The sequence below is a fragment of the Trichechus manatus genome, unplaced genomic scaffold (assembly GCF_000243295.1).
Source record: "Trichechus manatus latirostris isolate Lorelei unplaced genomic scaffold, TriManLat1.0 scaffold00024, whole genome shotgun sequence".
NCBI lineage: Eukaryota > Metazoa > Chordata > Mammalia > Sirenia > Trichechidae > Trichechus > Trichechus manatus.
Window position 1 is genome coordinate 19,011,445 of NW_004443960.1, and position 14,981 is coordinate 19,026,425.

General features: G+C 40.0%; 1 protein-coding gene across 1 annotated transcript in view; it reads left to right on the forward strand.

The window, feature by feature from the left end:
- Positions 1-1,232: 1,232 nt before the first annotated feature.
- Positions 1,233-14,981, forward strand: part of ANKS4B (ankyrin repeat and sterile alpha motif domain containing 4B) — an 18,650-nt gene continuing 4,901 nt past the window's right edge. The window contains 1 exon segment of the mRNA XM_004373317.2: positions 1,233-1,543. Coding sequence (XP_004373374.2) covers positions 1,380-1,543 — 164 coding nt within the window. The 5' untranslated portion in view covers positions 1,233-1,379.

Here is a 14,981-nt window from a genome sequence, read left to right on the forward strand (position 1 = left end):
AACAACAAATATGTATACATATATATATGTATATATATATGCCAAGTGAAAAAAGTTAGACACAAAAGACTGTGTATCATATGATTCCATCTATGTAAAATTTGTTTTGTTTGAAAAACAAAACAAATCTATAGAGACAAAAAGAAAATTAGTAGTTCCCCGAAGTTGGGAATGGGAATGGGGATTGACTACTAATAAGCACGAGGGATGTTTTGGGGTGATAGAAGTATTCTAAAATTGGATTGTAGTGATGATGTTTGCATTACTCTGTAAATTTATTTAAAAACATTAAATTTTACACTTGGAGCCCTGGTGGTGCAGTGGTTAAGTGTTTGGCTGCTATACGAATGATTTCTTTTATAAGGATCAGCACAAAGTTGGTTCCTATGAGGTGGAGGTTAAATATGTCCCAAATGTTTAACTTTTCCAAAGTGCTGTATCACTGCATCATCTCTAACATCAGGTACTCCCTCTCACCTCAGTACTCTTCCTCCTGTCTTTGGGTTCCGTAATTTGCTGCAACGTCTCACAGAACTCGTGAACCATATAAAGGAAATGGCTTATGCGGTTGTGGAGGCTGGCAAATCCCAAATTCATGGCTCAGGCATAGACTTCTTCCTGGCCCTCAGTCTCTGCCCAAAGGCACTCAGCTTCCTGGCTCCGTGGGCCAGGAGGCCCCCTCACCATCTCCTGCGGGTCTCTGCTTCTTTGGTGGTGGAATCCTTTCTGCTCTGGAATTGGCTCTCTTTTAAGCAAAACTGACCCACTTGGTGGGCCACAATTATCTTATTTGCACAGCCACATCCAGTCACCTGAGTGGGAGTCAAAAGACCATGGCTAGAAAGGCTACACACAAAAGTAATTAATCGTACCACAGTTGCTAACCAAAAGGTTGGCAGTTCAAATCCACCAGCCGCTCCTTGGAAATTTTACAGTTACAGTGGGTGAATATTATGGTATGTAAATTATACTTTAATAAAGTTATTAAAAAAGAAATGGACTAGACTAGTGAACTAGGCTAGCCATGCATTTTGTGGAAATTATTTTCTGTACTCAGTACGTGTGTGTTTCCAGAATATTATATTCTAGACTTGCTAATGGGCATAAGAAAAAAAAAAGATAAAGTGTGCCTCAAAACATTTGAAATGACCGCTACAGGTCTCAGTGTTCAAAGGCATGGTTATTCCATACGGAAGAGGTCCAAGTTCAGTGCCATGTACCTTTCTGGCTGCCTTCCAAGGAGCAAAGCTGGGGTGAACTTTGCCCTAGGGTGACTGTCTTCCTTGTCACTGATTAACCATATCTGTGGGAAGGCTATCCGGCCAACATCTTACTCTGCCTGGAGAGAGGTAGTTGGCCAAGCTTTGGTGAACAGAAAAATGTCTACCCGCTACCACCAAGCTGCTAGTGATAGTTACCTGGAACTTCTGAAAGAGGCTACCAGGCGAGATCTGAATCTTTCTGATGAAGATGGCATGACTCCCACGCTCCTGGCAGCTTACCATGGAAACTTAGAAGCCCTAGAAATAATCTGCAGCAGAGGGTAAGTTCAGCTTGATGGTTTGGATTAGAAACAGTATTTACAGTAGGATTTTGCAGATAGCAGCAAGAGGCAGGGAAGTCAGTGCAAATATTTTGCAGTCTTTGTAGACTGTCCAAATAATTGACTTTTTAAAGAAAAGGTAAGAGCTGTGCCTGGAGATGTTCTTTTTTCCCACTGGGAACTGGCACTGTGGGGTGGTTCAGCCCTTTCGAGCGACACACAGAAGAGAGACCCTGAACTCTAACGCACTATTGTCTGCCTTGGAGAAAAGATAATTTAATTCTATGCCTTTAAATTTTTTTCCTATCAAATTTGAAGTGTTGACTCTTTAAAAAGAGGTCACTGTTCTGCTTGGTTTTAGGGTGTCAACTTTGGTTCGAACAAATGATATGCTTTTATTTTTTCATCTATGCCATTAAAACCTCAGAGCATTTTATTAACACTCAATTCCAGTGCAAGCCTGTGATTCTTCCATGAGTTGCTGGCTTTTCAAGCTATGAAAAGGACCTTCAGCCTGTCTTAACTTCATTAGCTCTCTGGCCAGCAAACACACACATACACCCCTCCCCAAATTCTAATTCAGGAGATAACTAGCTCTTTTTCTTCTGCCTGTTAGCAGTTGAGCTAAACAGTGTTTTTGACTATGACCCAAGAGGATAAAAAAAAAAAAAAAAAAAGAAAGGGGGGAGGACAAAACAATATGTGTATTAATTGTTTAATGAGAAACTAGTTTACTCTGTAAACTTTCATCTAAAGCACAAAAAAAAAAAAAAAAAAGAAAATGTAAATAAAGGAACCAAGTGAATTCAATTTAATTCAATACATAATTTATTTAGTATCTGCTCTGTGCCAGCCATTTTACTAGCCAGTGGGGATACTGTGATCAGCGAGAGAGATACTGCTCCTGGCCTTATGGTGATCAGAGTTGAGAGGGGAAGACAGATATTAAACAAGTCATGATGTGTGTTACAAAAGGGGAAATAGAGGGCATTAAATAAATGCCCTGGGGGTGAGGGAAAGAATATATATACATACGCACAAATGTTAATAGCATAACATTATAGGACTTTTTTTCTTTGTATTTTGTGTGTATGGCTTGATTTTCTGGGTTCAGCTTAGGTTATTTAAAGACCATACAACAATTATTGTAGGAAAATGTTTCAGATGTATAAAGCAGAGAGAGAACATATAGAGGCTGTTGTATAAAAACCAAACCAAACCCATTGCCCTCAAGTCGATTCCGACTCGTAGCAACCCTATAGAACAGAGTAGAACTGCCCCATAGGGCTTCCAAGAAGCAGCTTGTGGATTCGAACTGCCAACCTTTTGGTTAGCCGAGCTCTTAACCACTGTGCCGCCAGTGCTCTGTCGTCATATAAAGTGGACCTCAAATGTAGCAAGGGTTCTTTGCTGGCTGGGAAGAGTCCCAGCCCTCTTCTAGGAAGACAGATTCACTTACTGGTTCTGAAATAACTGATATCTTGTACTTTGTGCAGAGGTCTACTTTGAGTAGAGGAGAGTTTGGGAAGCCTAGGCTGAGTGGGGTGGTGGTACGAGTGGGGAGACTGCACAGTGTTACAATCTGGAGAAGGCTGATCTATGAGGGTGGAGTGGCTGGGAAAAGGAAGTAGTAAATCAAACCAAAAAGGTCAGAGAAGACCAACTTCACTCACTTCCTCATTCAGTCCCTCTACTCAGGCAGGTTCTTTTTCTAAATCTTCCTAAAATACCCCCACTTTGCTAAAGGTCACCAACCTGCACAGACTGTCAAAGCCAGAACCTGGGCTCTTCCTTTTCTACCCAACCCCACATCCAATCACTATCAATTCTACGTGTGATCTGCCACTCAAATCCATCCATATCTCCCCATTCCCTAGTCTAGGCCGCTTTCATCTCTCATCTCCACCATTTAAACAGACCCCAGCATTCTCTCTGACTTGAGCAAATTTTGTAAACCACAAGTCTACCTGGTGACTCCCCTGTGTAAACCCATGGCATAGTTCCCATGGTTCTTAGGATAAAGTTCAACTCCTTAGCAGAGTTCGTAAGGCCCTTTGTGATCTGGCCTCATTTACAACTTGGCCTCTCCCTATTCAAGCCATGTTCTAGCCATACTTAACTTCTGCTCCTAGAAAGCATAGTGTTCTGTCTTCAGGGAAACACTCTTTTCCTCCATCTTCAGTGGAGGAAGTGTACAATCTAAGATTCTATAAGAAGGCCAACTCCTTTTCATCTTTTGAATTCCAACTTAAATGTGATATATATATCAGAAATTGTGTACTAAATAGACTCTTTTTTGTAGCATGCTTTTTTTACCCCTCAGTTCATCATGGGCATTTTTTTTTCCTGTGGCAATACACTTCTATGACTGATTTTTAAGGAACTTTTTAGTATTCTAGACAACAAATACATTTCTTAATCCCTCTTTTGAAAAAATAGTTTCCCCCAGTTTAAACAGTTCTGTGATGAATATCCTTGTACATAAATCTTTGCTCACATTTCCTTGAAGATAAATTTCTCAGAGTGAAATTTCTGGATCTATTGGCATGTGTACAATTTAAATACTTTTTTTTATGTATTGATAACTTACCCTCTAGAAGGTACCTATTTTTTCCAATCTGGTAGGTCAAAAATGGTATATCGGTGTTGTCTTAATGTTCTTTTCTTTGATTACTGGTGAGAATGAAAATTCTTTTTATGTTTAGTGGCCATGGCATTTCTACTTTTGTGAACTGTATTTATAATGTTTTCCCACTTTTATATTGGAATGTTCAACATTTCTCACTGATTTATAAAAATGCTTTTTACAGTTAAGAATATCAGCCTCTCACTAAGTAGATAGTAGACAAGTGTTAACTTTGATGAAGGGAAAGACAACACACAGTACAGGGGAAGTCAGCACCACTTGACTAAGGCAAAGTCATAGAAGCTTTCTAGACACATCCAAACACCTTGAGGGACTGAGTTACTGGGGCTGAGGGCTGGGGACCGTGGTCGCAGGGGACATCTAGGTCAATTGACATACAGAAAACGTTCTACATTCTACTTTGGTGAGTAGTGTCTGAGGTCCTAAAAGCTTGCGAGCCTCCATCTAAGATACATCTATTGGTCCCAGCACTTTCAGAACAAAGGAGAATGAAGAAAACCAAAGACATAAGAAAAATGTTAGTCCAAAGGACTAATGGACCACATGAACCACAGCCTCCACCAGCCTGAGCCCGGAAAAACTAGATGGTGCCCAGCTACCACCACCTACCGCTCTGACGAGATCACAAAAAAGGGTCCCTGGCAGAGCAGAAGAGAAATGTAGAACAAAATTCAAATTCCCAAAAAGGCCAGACTCACTGGTCTGACGCTGACTAGAGGAACGTCTGACACTATGGCGCCTGGACACCCTGCTAACTCAGAACTGAGGCTACTCCTGAAGCCTACCTTACAGCCAAAGATTAGAAAGGCCTATAAAACAATAACACACCTGAGGAACATGCTTCTTCCTTTAGTCAAGTATATGAGAGTAATCAAGTGAATGCGCAACACCTGCCCAAAAGCAAAGATGAGAAGGGAGGAAGGGACAGGAAAACTGCATCAGTGGACATTGAGAACCCAGGGTGGGAAAGGAAAGGGGGAGAATGCTGACACATTGTGAGGATTGCAACTAATGTCACAAAACAATTTGTGTATAAAATTTTTGAATGAAAAACGAATTTGTGCTGTAAACTTTCACCTAAAACATAATAACATTTTTAAAAAAAGAATATCAACCCTTTGTCATAAACGCAACAAACAGAGTATTTTCTCAATTTGTTTTTATTTTGACAACAGATATTTAAAATATAATAGTAAATATAAATATTTAAGTACATATACTTAAGCCTACCAATCTTTTCCTAATTTTTAATAATTTCTGACTTGGAGGTCATGCCAACATATTGACTGATATTTTCTTTGGGTACTGTCTTAGTTTTGTTCTTTAACTTAAGTACTTACTTCATACATAATTTATTTTGATTTAAGGTATGAGGTTATGATTTAACTATACATTCTCCAAGTGGTTAGTCATTTGTCCCCACACAATTTATTGTATAATCCACCCTTTCCCCCGTTTATTTGACCTGATAACGTGATTTCTCTCTTAATGTAATATCAAAACCGAGTCCATTAATTTATATTTATTAAGCACACCATGAGTTGGAATTGACTCAACAGCAACTAGTTTTGTTTTGTTTTGTTTTTGTTAAGCACTGGCTATGGGCACAGAAATTCTTCTAACCCTACTACTTTCAGTCCTTCTTTCTCAACTCATGGCTTCTCACTGATTCTGTTACATCCCAGGTTTTGTTTCCTTTCCCCAGAAGCATTTTAGACCTGCTGTGTTAGTTGTCTGGTCTAGGCTGGAAAAAAAAAATTTTTTTTTATTGCGAGGATTTTACTAGGTTACCTCTCATTTTGGCCATAGCCAATATTTAGGGATCTGTGATAGAGCAAAATTGCCAATTAGATTGAAGTGGGGAAAAAAATTAAAAATTGAATTTTGCAGGCTGATCAGTCATTGAAGTCCATTCCAGTCTGATTATTTAAGTGTTTATCTGTTACTATATGATAGAGACCATGAATATCAAAACCCAGGCTTTATTGGAAAGCTGTTTTTCTTTCTTTCTTTATCTTAATAACGTTGTGGTTGTCTGCCATCGAATCAATTCTGACTCAAAGCAACCCTATATGACAGAGTAGAACTGCTCCATAGGGTTTCCTAGGCTACAGTCTTTACAGGAGCAGATTGCCAGATTTTTTCTCCCATGAAGTGGCTGGTGGGTTAGAACCGCCAATCTTTTGGTTAGCAGCCGAGTGCTTAGGCGTTGTGCCACTAGGGCTCCTACAATTTAATGCTGGAGATTAATAACTTCATGTGTTATCCAATACACTGGAAAGATGGCCCAAACTGCAAAAAATTTCATTTTGCCTTTAAAGTGTACACAATGTTTTTTTGGTTTTATTTTCTAAGATGGAAATAAGGTTTTCTCTTACTGATTCTTAAAGGAATATATACTTACTATAAAAATTCACATCAGATCGGCAAGATATATGTAATAAAGCAAATCACCCTGAATCTTTCTTCATTAACATTTGGGTGTATGTCCTTTTGTTACCGGTTAGAAACCCCAGGTATTTGCTTGGCATAGCTTGTATTGACCAGTGAACGAGAGATGGAGGAGGGGGAACAGGAAAGGCACCTTTAGTTTGTTGTACAAGGAAAAGGAGTCAGTTGGAGCTGCTGCTGTCAAGACTGCTCCCCAAGAGTGAACAGACAAGTTACTTTTAAGGGGTTTACAAGTAGGGAGTTCATACAAGTTATGTTAGCAACATTCTTAATCATACTATGCAGGCTCAGTGGGGTTTACATATAACCTCCAAGCAAAAGCAGGATTCAGATGTAAAGCTGCGAGGGTGGGGAGGAAGCCCAGCAAACGGAACAGGATTTTTTTTGTTTTTATTGTACTTTAGATGAAGGTTTACAGAACAAATAGTTTCTCATTAAACAGTTGGTACACATATTGCTTTATGACAATGGTTAACAACCCCATGACATGTCAACACTGTCCCTTCTTAAGCTTGGGTTCCCTATTACCAGCTTTCCTGTCCCCTCCTGCCTTCTAGCCCTTGTCCCTGGGCTGGTGTGCCCCCTTAGTCTCATTTTGTTTTATGGGCCTGTCTAATCTTTGGGAGTGACTTCTTTACTGAGCTATAAGGGTGTCTGGGGGCCATACTCTCAGTGTTTCTCCAGTCTCTGTCAGGCCAGTAAGTCTGGTCTTTTTTTGTGAGTTAGAATTTTGTTCTACACTGGAATCAGGATTTTTAATGCAACACTGTTGGGGAGGAAGCCAAGCAAAGAAAACAGGATTTTTAATGCAACCCTGTGGGGGGTCTGTCTCACTTTCAGCCTTTATCCTTTGAGCACACGTACACACATGCACATTTTCCCTCTTAAAAAAGCCGTAATATTATACAAACTGTTCTGAAACCTGCTTCTAATTATTTAGCAATAGATCACAGACCATTTTCACTTAAAAGATGAGATTCACACCACTATTTTTCATGACTACATGACATTCTGTTTTCTGGTTTTGCCATAGCTTATTTAATCAGTTGCTTGCTCATGACATGTCATTTGAATCGAGTCTTTTAACTGTTTATAAATAAAGTTGGGACGAACATCCTTAAGCATTCATCTTTGCACAAAGTTCTGATCATTTCCTTAGGATAAATTCCTAAAGGCAGAATTGTTGATTCAGGAGGGTACCATGTTTTAAAAGCTTTTGGCACATATTGTGCCTAGAAATTTGAACCGCTTTATGCTTTTCTCCAGCATTGTTCATTTCCCTACGCTCTTGCCAAAATTGAGTATTAATATTCTTTTTAAGCTTTGCCTATCTGATAGGCATAAAACTTGGTGCTGTATTGTTTTAATTTGCATTTCTTTGATTATTAGTGAGGCCAAATATTCCTTCTTATGTAAGAAAACATTTTTGAAAGAATGATTTTGTTCTGTGAAAAACAACTACAAAAAAAATCAACTTCAAAAGGAGACACTAGAGTGGAACAGATGCTCAGAGTAATTTAATACAAGCTAATTACCAATTTTGTGACAGTAATACCAACCCAGCTTTTAAAACTATAGCCCATGGAGAAAAATGTAGAACAAAATTCTGACTCACAAAAAAAGACCAGATTGGTCTGACAGAGACTGGAGAAACCCTGAGAGTATGGCCCCCAGACACCCTTATAGCTCAGTAATGAAGTCACTCCTGAGGATCACCCTTCAGCCAAAGATTAGATAGGCCCATAAAACAAAACAAGACTAAATGGGCACACCAGCCCAGGGGCAAGGACGAGAAGACAGGAGGGGACAGGAAAGCTGGTAATGGGGAATCCAAGGTCAAGAAGAGGAGAGTATTGACATGGGGTTGGCAGCCAATGTCACAAAACAATATGTGTATTAATTGTTTAATGAGAAACTGATTTGCTCTGTAAATTTTCATCTAAAGCACAATAAAAAAAAAGAATATGACTTGATAGAAGCCTAGCTTCATAAGTCACATCTCTGCTCTGGATCTGTTTATGCATCTGTAAAATAAGAAACCATTCTTAAAAACTGTAGCCCAAATGTACTGATTTACCAAAAAGCAAGGGCAAAATATGGATTATTTTAAAATTTCTTCAGTGCATTAAACACTAGACAGAGTTTAGTCCAAGGAAATCATATAGCATCAATGTTGGACTCAGATCATCAAACAAGGGGACCAACTTGGGAATAACTGGGCAGGTATATGCAATGGTTCTATGTAGAAATGTGGAAGAGACCAAAGATTGAAAGATATATGATTGTCTTGATTAGAATTTAGTAGGATCCAACAAAACTTGTCAATAGAAAATATTTTTATTTAAGTTGTAGATCAATTTGGAAAGTTGCCTGTAGATAGAATTTTTGCAAGTAGCAATAGCTTAAGTGTATGAGGAAAACTCATGAATCATCTTACTGAGAGTATCATCTATAAATTTGGATTTTTGCATTTGAAATTTTCTTAAAACAAGGCCCATTTTGGGGTCATCTCAGGCTTTATGTTCTTCCTTCCATCTTGGAAGCATCGTTTAAGATCCATTGAGATGAGAAGATTCCCCCTATTCTAAGGCTTTTAGCATGTAGATTTAACCTGAACTCCTTAATACCCTGTAACATTCACCCTCCCCATAATTTCTTTATATATTGATTGTCACAGTGAAGAACCACTCACGCCTTAAATAAGAATACAGAGTATTTATTTGGTTTCAAAAGATCTACTCAAATAGAGGAAACCACCAGCTCACATAAGTGGAAACATAGTGGTTTCAGAGAGAGAGAATCTCAGGGGAGAACAGTTACAGGGCTGAAAAAGGAAACTACAACAAAAATCATTCAGTGGTTAAACAGTCATTGAGGTCAGAAGAGGGAGGGCCAAGCAAAGCAAGAAGAGGCTTTCATTGGATACATGTGCTTAAGTATGCTTAGGTAGGCCACAAAGATTGATTACAGTGGTCAATTACAAAGTACATTTGGGCATAGAGATTTACAGTCATAGTCATGAGATACTTACAATCTATGCCTTGCAAGAGTGTCTAGGTTTGATGGAAAACATATCTTTGGAGTGCCAGATCCCAAGGCTGGTGGTAAAAAATTTTCACCTAGTTCCCTGCTTGCTCAAGCTAAACCTTTCAGGCTGCCTGGGGAACTTAGATAGTAAGTTGGCGCCCAAGGTCTTTTCTGAAATATTGTTTCTATATCCCTATCATGAAAAGAATATTTCTTAAGGCCGTTTTACACAAACACAGCTGTGTCAAAACCACTTTTTGGGTGCATTCCTTCCACATCCTGACTTGTCCACAGAGAAGATACCTCCCTTACTACTCAAGGCTGCTTTGCCAGATAAAGAGCCTAAAAGCAGGCATTGCTAATTTTAATTTTAATTCTGCTAAAAGCAGTAGGAACATGGATTTTAGTTTTTTTTACAATTTACTCTGGTCGAATATTGACTGGAAATTTCTCTCTTACATAATCTAACCCAGACAAATTTAATCAGTATGTTTTTGTTCGTTTTTAGTAATGACTTGGATGTTCTACAATCCCTCTTTGATGTTCAGTATACTTAAGGAGTCTTTTGAATATGGTGTTTGGTTAAAATAAATAAAAAAAAGTGAAACCACATCTTTAGGGGTAAGACACTGTGCTCCCCTCAGATACACAACTGTGCCAAGGTTGAAGGGGGCCGCCTCTGATCAAAACAATGAAATCAGGCTGAATGACCAGAGCCCTCTTGAAAGTGGCTGCTTTTTCTTATAACAAATGAAGTTGGAAGCTCCCAACACAAATATGTTATTTAGTATTTGCCTTCCTTAGATTCAATTTCATTTTCTTTCCTTCCCCTTCCCACTGGGTTCCCTTGCCCTCAACTCCATGCCCTCCAGTGACACTGAAGTCTACTCCTGGAGTCCCACATAAGCCTGGTCAGATCACCCACCTGTGCGTCTGCTCATGCTGTTCTCTCTGCCTGCTGCCAGCTTGGGGGCTGGCTGTAGCCCACAAATGTGCTTATTTGGACCTCACTGTATTTTTCTTTTAAATTTGAGCCAACATTTACACCTCACAAAATTTTACATGAAAATCTGGCTTTTCTGGCTTTGTTTGAAAAATGGAAGTTCTGGCAATACTGTGTCTGCTTTTATTCAAGGTGGCCAGAGCTGGGCCACAGCTGCCCTTTCTAATGGAGGATGCACTTGACTGTGACTTCCTTGAAGGAATAAACTTGGCCCCAGTCAGTTACTCATATTACTTGCTTGGCTTCTTTAGGTTGAGTTTGAGACTTCCGTGCTAGGAGATATAGGTGATGCAAAGAGAAAAAGGCCTTGCCCTCTGGGGCATATTATCTAATTAGGGAGGCAAGGCATAAAAATTTGACAAATTAATAAGACTTTTATTAGCTGCTGTAGAGTAGGCCCCCAATTCATGACAACCCCATGCACCACAACACAAAACACTGCCCAGTCCTGTGCCATCCCCATGATTGGTTTCAGATTGGGCTGTTGTGATCTATAGGGTATTCATTGGCTGATTTTCAGAAGCAGATTGCCAGACCTTTCTTCCTAATCTGTCTTAGTCTGGAAACTCTGCTGAAACCTGTTCAGCATCATAGCAACATGCAAACATCCACTGACGGACAGGTGGTGGCTGCATTTGAGGCGCATTGGTTGGGAATCAAACACAGGTCTCCTGCAGGGGAGGCCAGAATTCTACCACTGAACCACCATTGTCCCCATTAAGTAAGACTATAATTGTTAAAAAGCTACAAGATAGGGGAAGGGATCAAAAGATGAAGTGCAGGGCATTTTTAGGGCAGTGAAACTATTCTATACGATACTATAATAGAAGACACATGACATTAAGTATTTGTCATAATCCACTAGGACTGTACAACACAAAAAGGGAACCCTAATGTAAACTGTGGACTTTAATAATGTGTCAGTATCAGTTCATCAGTTATAACTAATATACCACAGGAATGCAGGATGTTAATAGTAGGAGAAACAGTGTACAGGAGGGAGAGGGAGTATATGGGAACTCTTTGTACTTTTTGTACAAATTTTCTGTAAACCTAAAACTTAGTTCTAAAAAATAGTCTATTTTTTTTTTAAAGCCACAAAAACTATTGTAGTGTGATAGCAATTTACTAGAGGGAGGGCGGTGTGAGAGAAAATAAACATATGAAATTAAGAACTGTGAGTTTAGAGACAAGGGAGATGATAATAGGTGATGTTTATTGAATATTCACTATGTACCAAGCACTTTGGATTCCCTGAGTGGTGCAAATGATCAGCACCCTCAGCTGCAGACTGAAAGGTTGGAGGTTCAAGCCCACCCAGAGAACCTTGGATAAAAGGCCTAATGATCTACTTCCAAAATACCAGCCATTGAAAATCCTGTGGATAGCTGCTGAGACTGCTTATATACAATCAAACACCTCATGGGATTTGATTCCTTGGCTTGGAAGTTTAGGGTCATGGTTTCATGGGACATCCCAGTTAATTAGCCTAATCATGTGTTCAGTGCTTCTGTTCTACTTCCTAGTTTGTTGTGTAGTGCCTGGGATCTTAAAAGCTTGCAAGTGGCCATCCAAGTCACAACAATTGGTCTCTATTTGCCTGGAGCAACAGACGAAGGAGAATCAGGAACAGTAGGAGGAAATAGAGTGTATGGCTAATTGCCTCCAGGATCAACTGCTTCCTTTGCCATGAGACCAGAAGAATTGCATGGTGCCCAGCTACCATTATTGAACATTTTGAGCAAAGATTCTATAGAAGAATCCTGGTCAAAAGAGGGAAAATGCAGAACATAATTTCAAATTCTTATGAAGCCCAGAGTTTCTGGAGTCATGGAGGGTGGATGAATCCCTGAAACTATTACCCTGGGTTAATCTTTAAATTTTAAACCAAAAATACTCCCTAAAGTCTTCCTAAAACTGAATAGTAGTTTAGCTTAACTAGTAAAAAATGTCTGCCTTGAGCATTATGCACTTTTAAGAACTATCTATATGGGATCAAACTGAGAACAGCAACTGGAAAGATTAGATAGGAACCTTAGGGGGCAGTGAGTTTATGTTAATGGAGGAGGAACAACTCAGAAAAGGAGGGTGGAACGGTTACATCGTGTGGTGAAACCCATGTGAAATTGTTCACTACAGATTAGTAAAGAAGCACAAGTAAGCCCATGCTTACCTGCTTATCATCCAACCTTCAGGGATTATAAATTTGAAAAGAGGTTCTGATTCTGTAGGAAGGTGCTGTGGGATTGGGAGAAAGACAGATGTCAGCCATACCTAGAAGCAGAATCTTTGATGTGGTAGAAAAAAATGTGACATTGTTCGCTGCAGATGATCTGGTAAGCAGGTAAGCACCATGCTTACCTTGCCTGTTGGATAATCTGCACTTGTACTCTTGCCTTTCTTTTCTCAGAGGGAGATTGTGATAGTTTGTTTTTTTTTTTTTTAGTGGGGGGAGGTTGGGGGATGTGTAAGTACTTCATAACTGAAAAGCAGGAGGAAGCCAGGGTTCCCATGGAGCAGTTACAAACCTGATTCATCAGATTATGGGACATGGATTGGGCCACATTAATTAGTGCAGGACTTCTCAACCTGTAGTATGTGTAGGAATCACCTGGGGATCTTGTTAGACTAAAGATTCTGATTCAGTAGGTCTGGGCTGGGGTCTGAGATTATGCATCTCTAACAAACTTATAGGTGATGCCCATGCTACTGTGGCTGGTGGTCCAGTGACCACACTTTGAGTAGCAAGGAATTAGTAGATGGTTCATGGTGCATTTACAGGTCAATCACAAAGGTTTGGATCTTCTCCCCTTCTTCTACCTTCTATTCTGCAGAAATGTTAAGAGGCCTTCTTGGACTCTCTCACCTGTCCTTCCATAAAGCCAGCTTGGCTAGAGTTTAATAAGATCCTGAGATTTGGGCTTGGACTTGGGCAAGGGAAAGTGCTCTTTAGTTTCTGTGTTCTCAGAGTTCTCAGCAGTGGCTTGGGGCCAGTGTGATAGTTAATAAAGTTGTTATTTAACTTTCCATCTGTGCCTATATATAGCTCAAGGTCTCATGGGAGACAGCTGGTGTAGCCTGGGGCAGGATTCCAGTAGATATTCATTTATTTCACAAATCTGTATTGAGCACCTACATGTTCCTCTTTTTGTGCTAGATATTGGGTCTCTGGCTTTAATATCATCTAATAGTGCTCTCAAGGAGCCCTGGTGGCACAGTGGTTTAGCCATTGGCTACTGACAGAAAGGTCTGCAGTTCGAACTCACCAGCAGCTCTGCAGCCGAAAGACCTGGCAATATGCTCCCATAAAGATTACAGCCTGGCATACCAAACCTTATTGGGAAGGTGTTCTGCATCCTACTTTGGTGAGTGGCGTCTGGGGTCTTGAAAGCTTGCAAGCGGCCATCTAAGATACATCAGTTGGTCCCAACCACTTGGAGTAAAGGAAAACGAAGAACACCAAAGACACAAGGAAAGTATTGGCCCAAGAGAAGAATGGGCCACATAAACCAGAGACTTCATCAGCCTGAGACTGGAAGAACTAGATGGTGCCTGGCTACCACCAATGAACTTCCTGACAGGGAACACAACAGAGGGTCCCTGATGGAGCAGTAGAACGATGGGATGCAGAACTCAAATACTAATAAGAAGACCAGACTTAATGGTCTGACTAAGACTGGAGGCGCCCTGGAAAGCATGGCCTCTGGTCTCGCCATCACCCCAGAACTAAAACAATTTCCGAGACCAACTCTTCAGACAGGGATTGGACTGGATGGTGGGACATAAAGCGATACTCATGAAGAATGTGCCTCTTAGACAAATAAATGTAAGAATCCAAAGGGGCGGCTTCCGTCCAGAGGTAAGAGGGGAAGGCAGAGAGAGTTAGGAGCTGGTTGAATGTTCATGGGGAATCAGGGGCAGAGGGGAGGAGTGTGCTGTCGCAGAATGGGGTGAGCAGTTGGGGTCTCATAACAATGTATGTTAAAAAAAATTCTGTATGGGAGAGTAACTTGAAATGTAGACTTCATTTAATAACATCAATTAAAAAAAAATCAAAAAAAAAAAAAAAAAGATTACAGCCTGGGATACTGGTACAACAACAGATACAGAGACCATTGAGAATCCAGACATAAATTCTTCCACCTGTGAGCAGCTGATATTTGACAAAGGCCCAAAGGCTATTAAATGGGGGAATAGACAGTCTCTTTAATAAATGGTGCTGGCATAACTGGATATCCATCTGCAAAAAACTGAAACAAGACCCATACCTCACACCATGCACAAAAACTAACTCAAAATGGATCAAAGAC